This window comes from Emys orbicularis, chromosome 3 (assembly GCF_028017835.1).
Source record: "Emys orbicularis isolate rEmyOrb1 chromosome 3, rEmyOrb1.hap1, whole genome shotgun sequence".
NCBI classification, from domain to species: domain Eukaryota; kingdom Metazoa; phylum Chordata; order Testudines; family Emydidae; genus Emys; species Emys orbicularis.
In genome coordinates this window covers 10,218,057-10,233,761 of record NC_088685.1, presented here as the reverse complement: position 1 = coordinate 10,233,761, position 15,705 = coordinate 10,218,057, and the positions used below count along the sequence as shown (strand labels likewise).

Here is a 15,705-nt window from a genome sequence, read left to right as displayed (position 1 = left end):
ATGATTCTGGGATGTATTAACAGGTGTGTTGTGAGCAAGACACGAGAAGTCATTCTTCCGCTCTACTCTGCTCTGGTTAGGCCTCAGCTGGAGTATTGTGTCCAGTTCTGGGCACCGCATTTCAAGAAAGATGTGGAGAAATTGGAAAGGGTCCAGAGAAGAGCAACAAGAATGATTAAAGGTCTTGAGAACATGACCTATGAAGGAAGGCTGAAAGAATTGGGTTTGTTTAGTTTGGAAAAGAGAAGACGGAGAGGGGACATGATAGCAGTTTTCAGGTATCTAAAAGGGTGTCATAAGGAGGAGGGAGAAAACTTGTTCACCTTAGCCTCTAAGGATAGAACAAGAAGCAATGGGCTTAAACTGCAGCAAGGGAGGTCTAGGTTGGACATTAGGAAAAAGTTCCTAACTGTCAGGGTGGTTAAACACTAGAATAAATTGCCTAGGGAGGTTGTGGAATCTCCATCTCTGGAGATATTTAAGAGTAGGTTAGATAAATGTCTATCAGGGATGGTCTAGACAGTATTTGGTCCTGCCATGCGGGCAGGGGACTGGACTCGATGACCTCTCGAGGTCCCTTCCAGTCCTAGAATCTATGAATCTATGAATCGAGGGAAATAATCACTACCCTTGATCTGCTGGCAATGCTCCTACTAATGCAGCCCATTATGCCATTAGCCTTCTTGGCAACAAGGGCACACTGCTGACTCATATCCAGCTTTTCATCCACTATAATCCCCAGGTCCTTTTCTGCAGAACTGCCGCTTAGCCAGTCGGTCCCCAGCCTATAGCGGTGCATGGGATTCTTCCGTCCTAAGTGCAGACTCTGCACTTGTCCTTGTTGAACCTCATCAGATTTCTTTTGGCCCAATCCTCCAATTTGTCTAGGTCAATCTGGACCCTACCCCTACCTTCCAGCATATCTACCTCTCCCACCAACTTAGTGTCATCTGCGAACTTGCTGAGGGTGCAATCCATTGCATCATCCAGATCATTAATAAAGATGTTGAACAAAACCGGCCCCAGGAGCGACGCCTGAGGTACTCCGCTTGATACCCGCTGCCAACTAGACATGGTTACTTAATTTATTGTAATGAGGTTAATTGTTTGCATGTTCCTCTCTCTGTAAAAATGTTTGTCTCTGCCGGTTTCAATTTTTCTCAATACAAAATATTTGGGTCTTCAGCCAGTGGAAAGTGTTGTTTGTTTCCCCATGTTCACACAAAGACATCAGCTATATATTTCATTGACTTAAACCTCGTCTACACCTAAAAATTAGGCCGACCTAGCTACATCACTCCCTGTGCACCGTAGTTAGGTTGCCCTAACCCCACCGCCAACCTCCCTGTGGACAAAATTCTTCCATTGACCTAGCTACCACCTCTCAAACAGGTGAATTAACTACACGATGGAAAAACCCCTTATGCCGATGCAGGAGGCGTCTACACTGTGGTGCTACAGCAGCACTGTAGCTATGCCACAGTAGCACAGACATACCCTTAGTTCCGTAATTTAGCTGTAGAATTTGCTGTTGTGATGGATTTATTAGAACCGTCATGCATGGCAGACACTTGACAAGAGTGCTGCTCCCCGGTACATCACCCGCCCGAGACAGGATCTTTAGTGCACACACAGTCTAGGGCAGGGATCGGCAACCTTTGGCACGCAGCCTGTCAGGGAAATCCACTGGCAGGCCGGGACGGTTTGTTTACCTGCAGCGTCTGCAGGTTCGGCCGATGGCAGCTCCCACTGGCCGTGGTTCGTCATCCCCGGCCAATGGGGGCTGCGGGAAGCAGCGTGGGCCGAGGGATGTGCTGGCCACTGCTTCCTGCAGCCCCCATTGGCCTGGAACGGCAAACCCCGGCCAGTGGGAGCTGCGATCGGCCGAACCTGCGGTCGCTGCAGGTAAACAAACTGTCCCGGCCTGCCACCAGATTTCCCTGACAGGACGCGTGCCAAAGGTTGCCGATCCCTGGTCTATGGTATTAGCAAATGACAGCAACTTGTAAATTGCTACATCTTCTTTGAAGCACATTTGCATTAAATGTTCTTGCCACAGCATCCAAGAGGACTCAAAACAAGAATATGTTGCAATGTAGCATGACTAAGCAACATTTAAGCTAAATTTCTGGAGTGCTGTACTTGAAGTGTACTGTGAAATTTTATTACAAATGCAGGATGACATTCTGTCAATCAGTTTTACATGAATACAGTTACACATGGGGTACACCCTCCAGGGGCTCTACAGAATCTATGTGACAACTGAAAAAGTTGAAGCAGACCAACTTTTGTTTAGTTTCACCCCAGTATTGTAAAACTCTACGGTTCTCATACACAATTGAGTAAAATGTAAAATTAGTACAATGCTCAGAGATATACTCTGTTTGAATTAGAGAGTTCCTGAAAAACAGTGATAATTAGGGACCTACCAAATTCACTGTCCATTTTGGTCAATTTCATGGTTTTAGGATTTTAAAAATCATAAATTTCATGGTTTCAGATATTTGAATCGGAAATGTTATGATGTTGTAACTGTAGGGGTCCTGACCCAAAAGAGGATTGTGCGGAGGTCACTAGGTTATTGGGGGGGGGGGGGGCGCGGGGGTCATGGTATTGCCACCCTTACTTCTGCACTGCTGCCTTCAGAGCTGGGCCCTCGGCCAGCAGCTGCCGCTCTCCGGCCACCCAGCTCTGAAGGCAGCACAGAAGTAATGGTGGCAATACAGAGACCCCCCAAAAAAATAAGCTTGTGACCCTGCCCCGCATCCCCATTTTGGGTTGGGACCCCCAATTTGAGAAACGCTGGTCTCCCCCATGAAATCTATATAGTATAGGGTAAACGTACACTTAAGACTAGATTTCACGGTCCGTGACACATTTTTTACAGCCAAGAATTTGGTAGGGCCCTAGTTAGAATACTTAACTAGGGATAAAGGCAGAACAGTTCTAGCTTGATAATGTAACTAGAAATAGGAAGATGCCTCCTTTGATCTGAAACTCATTCAGCCCTGGGACTAAAATGTTAAAGCAGTTATTAGCTTGCTCCCTCCTGCTAACTGAAAAAAGTTGAATGAATAAGAAATATTTAGCCAACAGTCATTTCAACTGCTGTTCTTGAAAAGTACATAAGAACACAAGAACAGCCATACTGGGTCAGACCAAAGGTCCATCCAGCCCAGTATCCTATCTGTCAACAGTGACCAATGCCAGGTGTCCCAGAGGGAGTGAACCTAACAGGTAATGATCTCTCTCCTGACATCCATCTCCACCCTCTGACAAACACAGGCTAGGGACACCATAAGTAATTCTAGGTTGTTTGGAACAAGTATCATGCCACCACTTCTACAACAGCAAGTTGAGTGTAAAGGTTTGGAATAAGAGATGTCAATTGATCTTTGTTTGTTCAGAGCTCATGTTTTCATTCAGTAATCAATGGTTCCAAATGAAACCTAGCACCGTAAAGCAGCAAATTGGAAAGTGCACAGAAAGCCAAGGGAGCCACTAACGATAAGTTATCTACACCCAACGGCAGTGTGCAGAGAACAGACACTGCATGTCTAACTAGCATGGGTAAAAACAGCAGTGTAGACAGTGAGGCATGGTTTAGGTGGGTAGAGCAGAATGCCCTACATGCCTGAACTCCCAGGCTATATACCCTACGCGGCTCTCTACACGCCTAAGCTGTGCCGCTCACATCTATACTAGCATCCTGCTGCCTCCCCACCGCCAGAACCTCTCCCTGCCACAGTGACACTGGACTGCTTTAGTTGTCTAACGACCACAGCAAACAAAACGATGCGCTCTATTATCAGCCATATACAGGAAACAGCAAGCGTTACAGACATTAGACTGGGCTGCAGCTTAAAATAAAATAAATATGTAAAAATCAATGTTTGCTTTTTTGCTCTGATGATGTACTAATGGATGTGGTATATGGCACATGAAGCACTGTGGAGACTGTGCATGGTTACTGCAACTTTAAAGTCTGGAATATTCTGGCCTGGTGGAGGTTCAGCTGACCTAGCATTAGCACTGGTGGGAACCCCATGGCGCCTCTGGCCAGACTCTTTTTAAAACCACTGCATCAGTTAAACTTGCTAAAAGCAAGTTAATTGACACAATGGAAAAAATAGATCCATCCATGGGAGCCTTGTCTACACTACAGATGCCATCAATGTTAGCAGTAACTCAAATGAACTGGTGGGATTTTTTTGGGTAGATTTCCCCATTGCAAATAAGGCTTGAGACTGTTTAGAACAGGGATGGTCAAATTGTGGCTCGCAATCCACATGCGGCTCTTTTACAGTTAAAGTGCGGCTCGGGGAGCCCACCCCCTGCATTCTCCACCTGCCAGACTTAGGGGAGGGAGCTTGGGACCTCTGCCTTGCAGCAGGGTGGTAGGTTAGGGGCTTCTGTCTAGCAGGGCTGGGGGCGGGGGGAAATCTTGGGGCTTCAGCCCCACGGGTCATGCTTGCCAGGGCTTCAGCAGGAGTGTGGCTGAAGCTCCAAGCCCCGGCAGGCGTGCCCCGGCTCTTGAACTTCTGAAGATTGTCGTATGCAACTCAAAGGGTCAGTAAGCTTGGCCACCCCTTGTTAGAACTTTGTATTTATCTCCACCCATTTAACTCAAATTCCTGAACTGCGGCTAGGAGAAAGATCTTTAGAGACTAACGTTCCAGTCCCTTCAATTAAGGGCTGAACAAACTCCTACATTTGAGTTCTCCAAACCCAGGAGAACTTGATTCAATTTATTCCCAAGGTCAAACAAGCAATTTTTTAAAAGTCATCCAGGCTTCCTTTATATACAAGAAAAAAGGGAAACACCTCCTCCCACTCCACATGCAACTTTGCAGGTCACCTTTAAGCAGATACTTAAAAACCCACTTGCACATGGTAAGAATGGGGCCGAACAGCCAGTCCAATACCACACAGGTTATTTTTGGCCCATGAACAGTTTTCATTTTCCACCCACACGGGGTATAGCTAGTTTCACTAAGGGATCCGTCCTACACATTGTTGCATGAAACAGCTCAGACTACCTGCACAAATACATTCGGCAGGATCAAGCCCCAAGCGATTGATTGACCTTCTCTGTATGGCTACAAAAATTCCTGATATTCAACTTACTACTGAACTGAGAAGTTCGAACTCTCGCTCAGGCAGGAAGGAGTGCCAGCCATCTTCGACAACTTCAAACATGGGCCGGTAAAAGAAGGGATACATTAGAGTGACAGAATCCAGGGTGGACAAGGCCTGTGGAAAAAAATGAAGCATCAGTTTGTTCACTCAGGTGACCTTTCATGGCAAAAATGTCTGTACGATGTTCCCGTCTTTTAGTTTTGGCAATACAATTTGATTCAAAGTTTGTGCAGAACAGCTGGATCTAGACACACGTCTTTTATTTACCCTTACACAAGGGTCATGGTATTTTACAGTAGCTGGTCCAAAACTCTATAACTTCCAATACTGATCCTGCAGCATTCTGAGCTATTATTGTAGTATTTTTTTGGTAAGGGTTTCTGCAAAACAGGCATAGCAGCGCAAGCTTCTCTAACATGGGCCACCACCAATGTACCTCCAGCCTCATCATAGCATATTATCTCTGAGGCTAAGAAGACAATTATCTTATCAGGGAAGCAAAAGATTGAATGGACAAGGAAGTTAATTGTGGGATGGATATAGACCTCTGTATGGAATGGCCTGAGATCATCAGCTGATTTCACAGGGCACTAAACAGCCAGATGGTAACAATAATTGTCCAATACCAGGCCGGACTAACTAGTGTCCTAGTGGTGAAAAGTTCCATATTCTATTACCAATTCGGAACCACCTACTAAACTGCCATGGTTCCCATCTTTATTTTACACAGCAGTACAATAAAATGAGCAAAAATAAAGTAGGGTTTGCTGAGATCTTTTATGCTTTTAACACAAAAAGTGCAAAAACTTTTGATGAGGGTTTTTTAAAGCAACTAACAAAATCATCCAAAGCACAGGACTTGGTGGGCAACTACATGGACATCTGTGGGGAATAGATTACAGCAGGGCACAGATTATCCAACAAGTTCTTGGAATGCTCTGGAGACCGCTTTTTATTACAGAAAGTGGAGAAAGTGATTAGGGGAGAGGCTATTCTAGATTTGATTCCTACTAAAAGGGAAGAGCTGGGTTGAGAATTTGAAGATAGATGGCAGCTTGGGTGAAAGTGATCACAAAATAATGAGTTCACGATTATAAGGAACGGTAGGAGGGAAAAGCGCACACTAAAGACAATGGACTTCAAGCTAACTCAGAATTGGTAGCAGCAAGTCTAAGGGGAAAAAAGAATTCAGGAGAGTTGGCAGTTTTTTAAAGGGACACTATTAAGGGTGCAAGAGCAATCTATCCCGATGCATAGGAATGATAAGAGACCACCCTAGCTTAACCAGGAGATCTTCAATAACCTGAACCTCAAAAACGGGTCATACAAAAAGTGGAAACTAGATCAAATTACAACGGATGAATAAAAACAAAAAAAACCTACCACAAGAATGTAGGGACAAAATAAGAAAGGCCAACGCAAAAAATAAGATTAAACTAGCTATGGACATGACGAGTAACAAGAAAACATTTTATGATTACATGAGAAGCAAGACAAAGACCAAAGATAGGGTAGGCCCATTACTCAATGAAGAAGGAAAGACAAAAGCAGCAATTGCTGAAGTGTTAAATGCCTTTTTTGTTTCAGTTCTCACCAAAAAAACATTAGCGGTGATTGGACAACATAGTGAACATCTGTGTAAATGGGGTAGGATCAGAGGCTAAAATAGGGAACGAACAAGTTAAGAATTACTTATACAAGTTAGATGTCTTGAAATTGGCAGGGCCTGACAAAATATGAACTGGCTGAAGAGATCTCCGAGCTATTAGTGATTATCTTTGAGAAATAGTCACTGCAGAGTTGCCAGGTGACTGGAAAAGGGCAAATATTGTACCTATCTATAACGAGGGGAATAAAGACAACGCAGGGACTTACAGACCAGTCAGCTTAACTTCAGTACTCCAAAAGATAATGGAAAAAACAAACAATTTGTAAGCACCAAGAAGAAAATAAGGTGATAAGTAAGAGTCAACATGGAGTTGTCAAGAACAAATCATGTCAAAGCAACCTAATACCCTTCTTTGACAGGATAATAAGCTTTGTGGATGGGGAAAGCAGGACATGTGATATATCTCAACTTCAATAAGGCTTCTGATATGGTCTCATAAGACCCTCTGAAACAAACTAGAGAAATATAACCTAGACAAACTGGGTGCACAAATGGTTGGAAAAGTATATTCAGAGAGTAGTTATCAATGGTTCACAATTAAGCTGGAAGGGCATATCGAGTGGGGTCCCGCAGGGGGGAGGGTGACCTGTCCTGGTTCCAGTTCTATTCACCATGTTCATAAATTATTTGGATAATGGCTCAGAGAGGACACTTATAGTCTGAAGACAATACCAAGCTGGAGGGGTTGCAAGTGCTTTGGGGAATAGGATTAGAATTCAGAATGATATTGGCAAACTGGAGAAACAGTCTGAAATAAACAGGATGAAATTCAATAAGGATAAATGCCAAGTAGTACATTTAGGAAGGAATAATCAATTGCACAAATACAAAATGGGTAATGACTGCGTAGGAAGGAGTACAGCAGAAAAGGATCTGGGGGTTATAGTGGATCACAAACTAGTATGAGTCAAAAATGTAACACTGTTGCAAAAAAAGCAAACATCATTCTGGGATGTATTAGCATGAGCGTTATAAGCAAGTCACAAGTAGTAATTCTTCTGCTCTACTCAGCATTGACAAGGCCTTAACTGGTGTATTGTGTCCAGTTCTGAGCACCACACTCTAGGAAAGATGTGGACAAACTGGAGAAAGTCCAGAGAAGAGCAACACAAATGATTAAAGGTCTAGAAAACGATCTACGAGGAAAGATTTAAAGAACTGGGTTTGTTTAGTATGGAGAAGAGAAGATTGAGGAGGAGGACGACATCATAGTCTTCAGATAAGTAAAAGGATGTTACAGGGTGATAAACTGTTCTCCTTAACCACTGAAGACAGGATAAGAAGTAATGGGCTTAAATTGCAGCAAGGGAGATTTAGATTAGGAAGTTTTTCCTAATGTCTAACTGTAAGGGTAGTTAAGCACTCAAACAAATTACCGAGGGAGGCTGTGGAATCTCCATCACTGGATGTTTTTAAAAACAGGTTAGAGGGACGTCCTAGCCACCGCTTCCCACAGCTCCCATCGGCCGGGAACGGCAAACTGTGGCCACTGGGATCTGCAGGGGGCCGTGCCTGCGGACGGTCAAAGTAAATAAAATGTCTCACATCCCGCCAGCGGATTACCCCGATGGGCCGCATGCCAAAGATTGCCGACCCCTGGTCTAGATAATACTTAGTCTTGCCTCAATGCAGGGGACTGGACTAGATGACCTACAGGTGTCCCTTCCAGTCCTACATTTCTATGATTCTCTGGTTCATTTGATACTGTCCTGCAGAGCCAGTTACTGGAACTAGAAGACAAGGCACAGCTTGAGAATATAAACTAAATTGATATAATTAGCCCTGAAAATACACTGTATGTCAAGTTAATTGCTATAATTTAAGCACAGTGTAATTTAACTGCAGTATAATTTACCTAACACAAAGTTAGTGGGACACACAAAAGCACTCCAAGACAGATGCAGCTAGAACGCTTGTGATGCTTACTTGCTTTCTGTGGGTATTTCCCATGCAATGTTGCTCCTAAGGGTTACATTTGCAAAACGGTACAACAGAAGTATGGAAACAAGAGACTCGTTAAACAGGAACACAGTCAAGGGAACTCATTTTAAATAACATTCACCCATCTTAGTAAAAGCATTTAGTTATGCTACTTATTCTTTGCCTCTTAGCTTAGCTTAGACAAATAAAACTAGAATAGTCAGCCTCACTTTCTTATTTTCATGTACGAGCACAGTTCTGTTATGTTTGGGGAAAAACAAACACTGTGGTCAGAGGTTTAATTAAAAAGGGGAACTATATTTTTGCTAGTAGTGTGAAAAAAACCAAAAATACTTCATACAAAAATCCATTACTCTTCCAACCCAAATGAGTGGTTTTACGCTCTTTGTTCGCCTCCTAAAACAGTCTGAAGCACTCTAAGTGGCAATAAGAATTTACTGAATTACTATAACATCCACTGGGTTCAGTTATGTGATTGATTTGGGGGCCATACAAGTTCCCTAATAAGAACTCCCTCCCCTGGGCTGCTTCAATCATCTGATAAACATGACTATCAGGATCTTTCTCAGTAACTTAAAATTAAAGCTTAGTTTTTACCCTACTATAAACCTACATTCTGCTAGCCCCTTCTTCAATTACTTTGAATAGCTGTTCATAGTTAAGATCTGAACAGTGCTTTGAAAACATAAGTGCTATGGAAGTGTCATTTATTACTATGAGTAAATATTAAAAGCTCTTACCTCAATAGAGCTAGCGATGTTCAAACACTCCTCCATGCCAGGTATATCCAGTTGAATAATCCGCAGATCTTTACATTTTATAATGATGGTGCCTAACGAGCCAACAAACCTGCAGTGAAAGATACAGTATGTTGAACTATGAAGAGAAATAGTCTCTATGGAAGTCCAAATTCCTACATAAATATTATACACAGGTCTTCCAGCAGCGCATACGTGCAAAATAAATTACTACTTGTTGGAGCTTTATCTGCTATGCATTCTTTTAGAAAATACGTGCTATTCAAATCTTTCAGCAAGATATGTTCTTATGTAACTGTGTTACTTGCTAATGCTCTGGGTAGGAATCTCTTCCCAGTTCACCTCTATAAAAGACAAAGTAAGTATTTAATGGTGGCCTAGGGGAAAAAAATGGGTGTGCCCTTTTTTTGCTTCTGGTGGTGGTGCGGGGGTATGTACGTGTTGAGGGGGTCAGAGGGTTAAAGGCTTGCTTCCTGTTTTCTAATGTTTAGAAAAACAAACCACCCCCACATCTCATGTATTTCAAGTATGATATTTCCTGATGTTGCTAGAGGATGCAGACTGGGAGCTCTCCGATCCACTAACTGAATGCACACAAGTGTTGAATCGAACAGATTTTTTTATACGTTTGAGTTAATAAAGGTTAACTAAAAAGACAAAAATGTTTCAGTCTGACTAAAAACTACTTCCCCCCTCAATTAAACAGGTTTCACTGTCTTGATATCTACAAAGTCATAACTGTGCTAGGGTCTCCAGTCCTCAGTCTTCCAGGAATAAGATGTACACAAGCCCTTAATATTTAATGTAAAAACATGCAGATAAAAGGTACCTATTAAAAATGCCTCAGGTGTTCCTTATGCAGCAGAAAGAAGTGTACATTTTGAATAAATAAAGGGTTTGTTTCCTTCATGTCAACTAGCAAAAAAAAAAAAAAAAAAAGGCTGTTGCTGTTAAAAATACAAAGGATGGAAGGAAGTGAGTAGGAAAATAAGGGCAGGGAAATAAATATTCAAATATCTCACAGAGCACGAGGGTGTTAGCAGAAGCTGAAAGAGTTTAGCAAGACAGACAAGGAGCTCAGTTGGGGCCATGTTTAGACTGAACTGGAGTTGTACCATATCAGAGTAGAGAGAGTTATACATGTGGCACTCAGCATAAGTGGTCTGGGTAGATTTGGTAGCATGGCTTAGTGAGAGACTGGGAATCACAACTCTGGGGGTTCTACTACTAGTTCTACCCAGCTGGGTGTGGCTTTGACCACTTCACTTCACTTCTATTCCTCGGTTTCCCCATCTGTAAAATGGGCATATAGTGAGTATCTTCCTCAGAGATTGCTTAGAGAATGCGTCCCAAGCTATGTTTACAAAGATGATTGATTTTTAGAAGAAAGGTGGTACAGAAATATGAACTATAATACAGTCAGACTGATATTCAAACCAGGTCAGTTTTGTTTTGTCATTCCTTTATGTTTCATCCTCACAGTTCACGATGGGTACAATTTGTTGATAGCACAAAGCGGTCCTCAATGAAACACAGGCCATTGTAAGCAGCACAGGCAGTATAGCTGTAATTGCCTGGATACAGCACAGCTGTCTGTGTGGGATGAGTAATAGTTTTTTGGCCAACACCACATCACTATATAAAACCTGAATTGTAACCAAACAAGACAAAATTCAGTGGGCCTGTAATTTGGTTTCAGAATTATTTCTGCTAAGCCACTATTTCAGCTAAAAAAAATTATTTTCTTCACTCAGTAGTCATGACTGTTTCTCCAGCACTGAAGAACTGTAAGCATTGGGATAAATGGATGGAACAGCTGTCCAGTTTCAGTGATGATCCAATACATGTATCTATCTATATGCCCTCCTGCACTGCTATTTCATAACTTCCTGTAGTAACAGTTAATACACTAGTGGGGCTGTTTTTCCTCTCTGAATTTCCTGAAGCATACGGACATCACCAGTGTCATTAAAGATGGCTCTTCTCCACAATGAGACCAATAGGCCGTACACTTAAAGAGAGTTGCTCAAGAATGGCAAAAAGCCACCACAAAAAAAAGCAGCAGCTTTGGAGCTCATGCCACAAAATGATTATGAAAAACTACCAGCCCAATCCTTATCACAATGATACAAAATACCGTATTTTACTTGCTCATCAAAGAGAGATTCACATCAGCAAGGTGGGAGGATGGAATTTTGTAAGCCTGCTCTAATGCCACATTGGTTTGTCTTAGAGTCATCACTACACATGAACTAAAACAATGCATGGCTGGGGCTATTTACCAAGCCCTACAGAAGGGCATATGTTGTAATCCTGTTTTTCTTCCCTCTCCAGCAGGGAACAAGGATATTTAAGAGGTAATCTCTAAATGGATCAGGTGGAATGGGATGGAACAGTTCAGTGATGGAGTCTATACTCAAGTACAGTAGCCAACATTCCTCAACTTTATCAAGCCACATGATGAGGAAGCTGTAGGTATAGTACCATTGCACTGGTCCATGTAGGGCACTGTGGCCTCATGCAGAGAGTGCTGCACAGGGTCTCCAAAGATATGGGTTATATTCCTGGCTCTGCCATTGGCTTTGCTGTGCATCTTGGGCAAATCATTTCTCCTGATACTTACAGCCTTTCTAAAGTGCTTTGAGATCCACAGATGGAAAGCATTGTACAAAAGCTAAATATTATTATTAAACTATAGCCCCTTCCATTCATGAAAATGTCAGTCATCCCAGGAAGGTAGGCAATTATCACCCCCATTTTACAGAAGAGGGAAACCTGTAAAGACAGAAGTGAAGTAACTCAACCAATGTCCCAAACAGGACTAGAATCCAGCTATCTTGATGCTCACTCCTCTATTTTAATCATTGGACTGCACTCTCCTCCAGACCTAGAACTAAACCCTTGGATTCCTGACACCCAATTCTTCACAGTGCTCCTTCCCATCCCTTATGAAGAGGGAGGCGTTAGATAGGGCAAAGAAGGGAAAAAATACCTTTTTTCAATTGAGTCAATGTTTGAGTGCAGCAGCCACAGCTCCTCAGCATTGTCCTGGCGCCGAGATGAGAGGATGAGGTGGTGGCCAGTCAAGCATAGTGTCCCTTCCACTGCTGGGTAAAAGGGACGGTGCAGGACCACATTATCTGCTCGCGGTGTCTTGATTAGCTCTGCAAACTCCATGTTTCTCTGGGGCTGGTAAAGGCCTGGGAATGACCCTGTCAACTAACCAGCTTTGGGGGTGTGGAGGGGGAAGCAAGCCCAACTCTCAGCAGCACCAGTACCTCCTGTTGAGGCCAAAATGGGGGATCCACACAATCCCAGGGATCTTCCAAAATAGCTGGTGCTAGCAGCTACCAGGGAGCCAAAGGGTTGGGGAGGGTCATAACTGTAAGGGTGATCCCCAGCTCCCACCTTAGGAGTGAGGGAGTCAGGGGCCTCACTCCTGAGGGGGTCTCCAGGGAGGAGGTGGGGGGAGTGGTTGGGGGTGTCACAATCCCACCTCTCTGTGGAGGGAGGGGGAACAGGAGCCCAGGGGTGTGGGGGGGGGGGAGGATGAGGGTGTCACAATGTGCTACGGTCCCAGCTCCCAGGGCAGCTCGGGGGTGGGGGGGAGGGGCAAGCACGACCCCTGCTCCCGGGCGGGGAGGTGACCCCAGTTCCTAACACGCTAGGGGGAGGGAGTCACAATCCCAGCTACTCGGGGATGGGGGGGCCCTGCCCGCGGGGGGGGGGGGAGTTGCTCCAGCCCCGCCCTGGGAACGGGGAGCCTGGCCCGGCTGCGGCCCCTCAGCCCCTTCCCGACCGGCCGGCTCCGCAGCAGTAACAACAGCAGGAAGGAAGCCCAGTCCGCTTGGCCCATTCCCCGGATGGTGGGACACAGAAAGGGCGGGGCAGCTGGACCCCACGTGCCCTCGCAGGACCAATCCCCGGCCACCTCCCACTCGTGAGGGCGGAAGAGATTCAGACACCCGCTTGGCCGAGTCGCTGCCCCTACCGGAAGTAGTTCCCTACAGGAAAGGATGCGGCGCGCCCCACGCCCCCCAGCACATCCGTTCCGCATCCGAACCGGCTCTGCCGTATTTCAGTACCCCGGGGCGCGGGGGCTGCTGTAAACCCACGGGAGGAGGGCGGGGGCCGGGGAAGCGGCGGGACCGGGGGTCCGTGCGGGCGGGGTGCAGGACAATAGAGGGAGAGGGGGGCTGGGGGAACGAGGGCGGGACTGGGAAATAGCAGGCACTTGGGGACGGGGGCTGAAGGGAAAGGAGGGAGGAGCTGAAGGGGTCGAGCTCAAGGTTGGGATTGGCTGAAGGGGAGGGGGCGGGGCTGAAGAGGGAGAAACTCATGGGAGGGGCCAAAGGGGGGAGCTCATGGGGGAGGGGCCAAGGGGGCGGGGCTGAAGGGGAAGGAGGGAGGGGCTGAAGGGGTGGAGATCAGCAGTGGGCTTGGCTGAAGGGGAGGGGGCGGGCCCGAAGGGGGAGGAACTCATGGGCGGGGCCAAAGGGGGAGGAGCTCATGAGGGAGGGACCAAGGGAGGAGGAGCTCATGGGGGAGGAGCTGAAGGATGAGGAGTTTAGGGAGGAGGAGCTGGGGGGGGCTGAAAGGGAAGGAGGGAGGAGCTGAAGGGGTGGAGCTCAGGGGTGGGATTGACTGAAGGGGGAGGAGCTCATGGGGAAGGGGCTGAAGAGGATGAGCTGGGGTGAGTCTGGCACTAACTCTGTTTGAGGTGGGGCAAGACCCTTCACTTCCTTGTGCCCCAGTTTCCCCACTGGTAAATGGGGAAATAGGGGTTATTATTATCTCTGTAGAGGGTTAAAAGATGTCTTGACGCAGACTTAAATCTCTGCTCTAGGACACCAGTCTCCTAAAGAAGACTGGAAGAAACAGAATGGATAAAGGCCTCACGTCTTATGAGGCAGAACTTCCCATTAAGCAAACTAACACAACAACACAGGTTCCTGTTGATCCCCAGCCTTCTCATGTCGTTCCTTCCACCCTCGCTCGGGTGAGAGAGGCTGACAACATCTCACCAGCCTATTCTTGCAAGAGCCAACTTCCCTTTCAGCACTGTCATCACTTCTTGGGAGTTCCCACCGTTGTTTATTTGTGAGTGTCATAGAAATTTCTGTCCGTTCCAGCTGAGGAATAAGGAGAGACGGACACAGCTAGCCAAGCAAGGAGCCCCGGGAGGGGTGATCCGTTTATTTCAATTGCAATTGGGTTCGAGCTCAAAAGTCAGCAAGAACAAAGAAAACACTTACACCAAAGCATTATATGCAGTTGCTTATGATAATCTATCGCTCTATAATTGGCCAAAATTTGCCATCATTACCATACATAATTAGCAAGTTACATGTATCTGCCCCTCTTATGACCCCTTATTGTCCATCTACTTGCTCCCTCCTCCTTGCTTATTTTGCAAACTAAGCAGTTTATCTACAGGACGCAGGCACAGAAAGGTCCATTGTCTCCAGGTTTGGAGTTTGGCTACATTTCCTCTTGAAGGAACTTCCTGACTACCTATAGCTGACCCTGCATTTTGTCCTTCTTGTTTCTCCCATGTGTACGTGACAAATTTGCCCCCGGCAGTTAAGTAGAATAATTTTATATCATGAGCAAAATGAAGGAAGACAGAAATGTTGATTATAGTCAGTGCATAGAAGCATACATGTGATATTGCTCACCCATCAGCTCATCTACAGTCAGGGCTGGCCCTAGACCAAATGGTGCCCCACGCACGGAGCATCTTCGGTGCGCCCCTCCTTCCTTTGGTAAATGTTTGAATACCTTATTTTTATTTCATTTGTAGCCCATTTCACGACTTTGATGCACAGTTTGCATGCATGATTTATCCCTATTGTATAAGATGATACATTTGAATGCTAGTGTAACGCTGACAGAGCCTGGTCGGCAGAGGGCAACCTCTGTAACTTAGTGCATGAGCCTTTACCGTATGAACTAAAAGCCAACTGGCTGTTAGTTAAGGCTGTAGAGCAGACTCATTTTATCTCTTTCTCTAAGTGGTCTCGGTGCCACTAGATGGGACACAAACACCACACCCAGAAGGTGTGTGGGTTACACTAGGATCTGTAAATCTGTATTTATTCGTGCCATATATAAGCAAATAAAAATGCATTTCTTCTTAGCTTATAGAAACTTTTGAATTTTAAGAATAACTGAAATGTAATAACATGAAGAAATTGA

The 15,705-nt window shown here is 45.1% G+C and overlaps 1 protein-coding gene across 1 annotated transcript in view; it reads right to left on the bottom strand.

Moving 5' to 3' along the window:
* MTMR9 (myotubularin related protein 9) overlaps positions 1 to 12,684 on the bottom strand; it is a 31,500-nt gene extending 18,816 nt beyond the window's left edge. Inside the window, exons 1-3 of the mRNA XM_065401009.1 lie at positions 12,500 to 12,684; positions 9,490 to 9,598; positions 5,128 to 5,253 (exon numbers count right to left, since the gene is read on the bottom strand). Of these exons, the coding sequence (XP_065257081.1) occupies positions 5,128 to 5,253; positions 9,490 to 9,598; positions 12,500 to 12,684 (420 nt within the window). The remainder of the gene's footprint in view (positions 1 to 5,127; positions 5,254 to 9,489; positions 9,599 to 12,499) is intronic.
* Between the last annotated feature and the right edge of the window lie 3,021 nt (positions 12,685 to 15,705).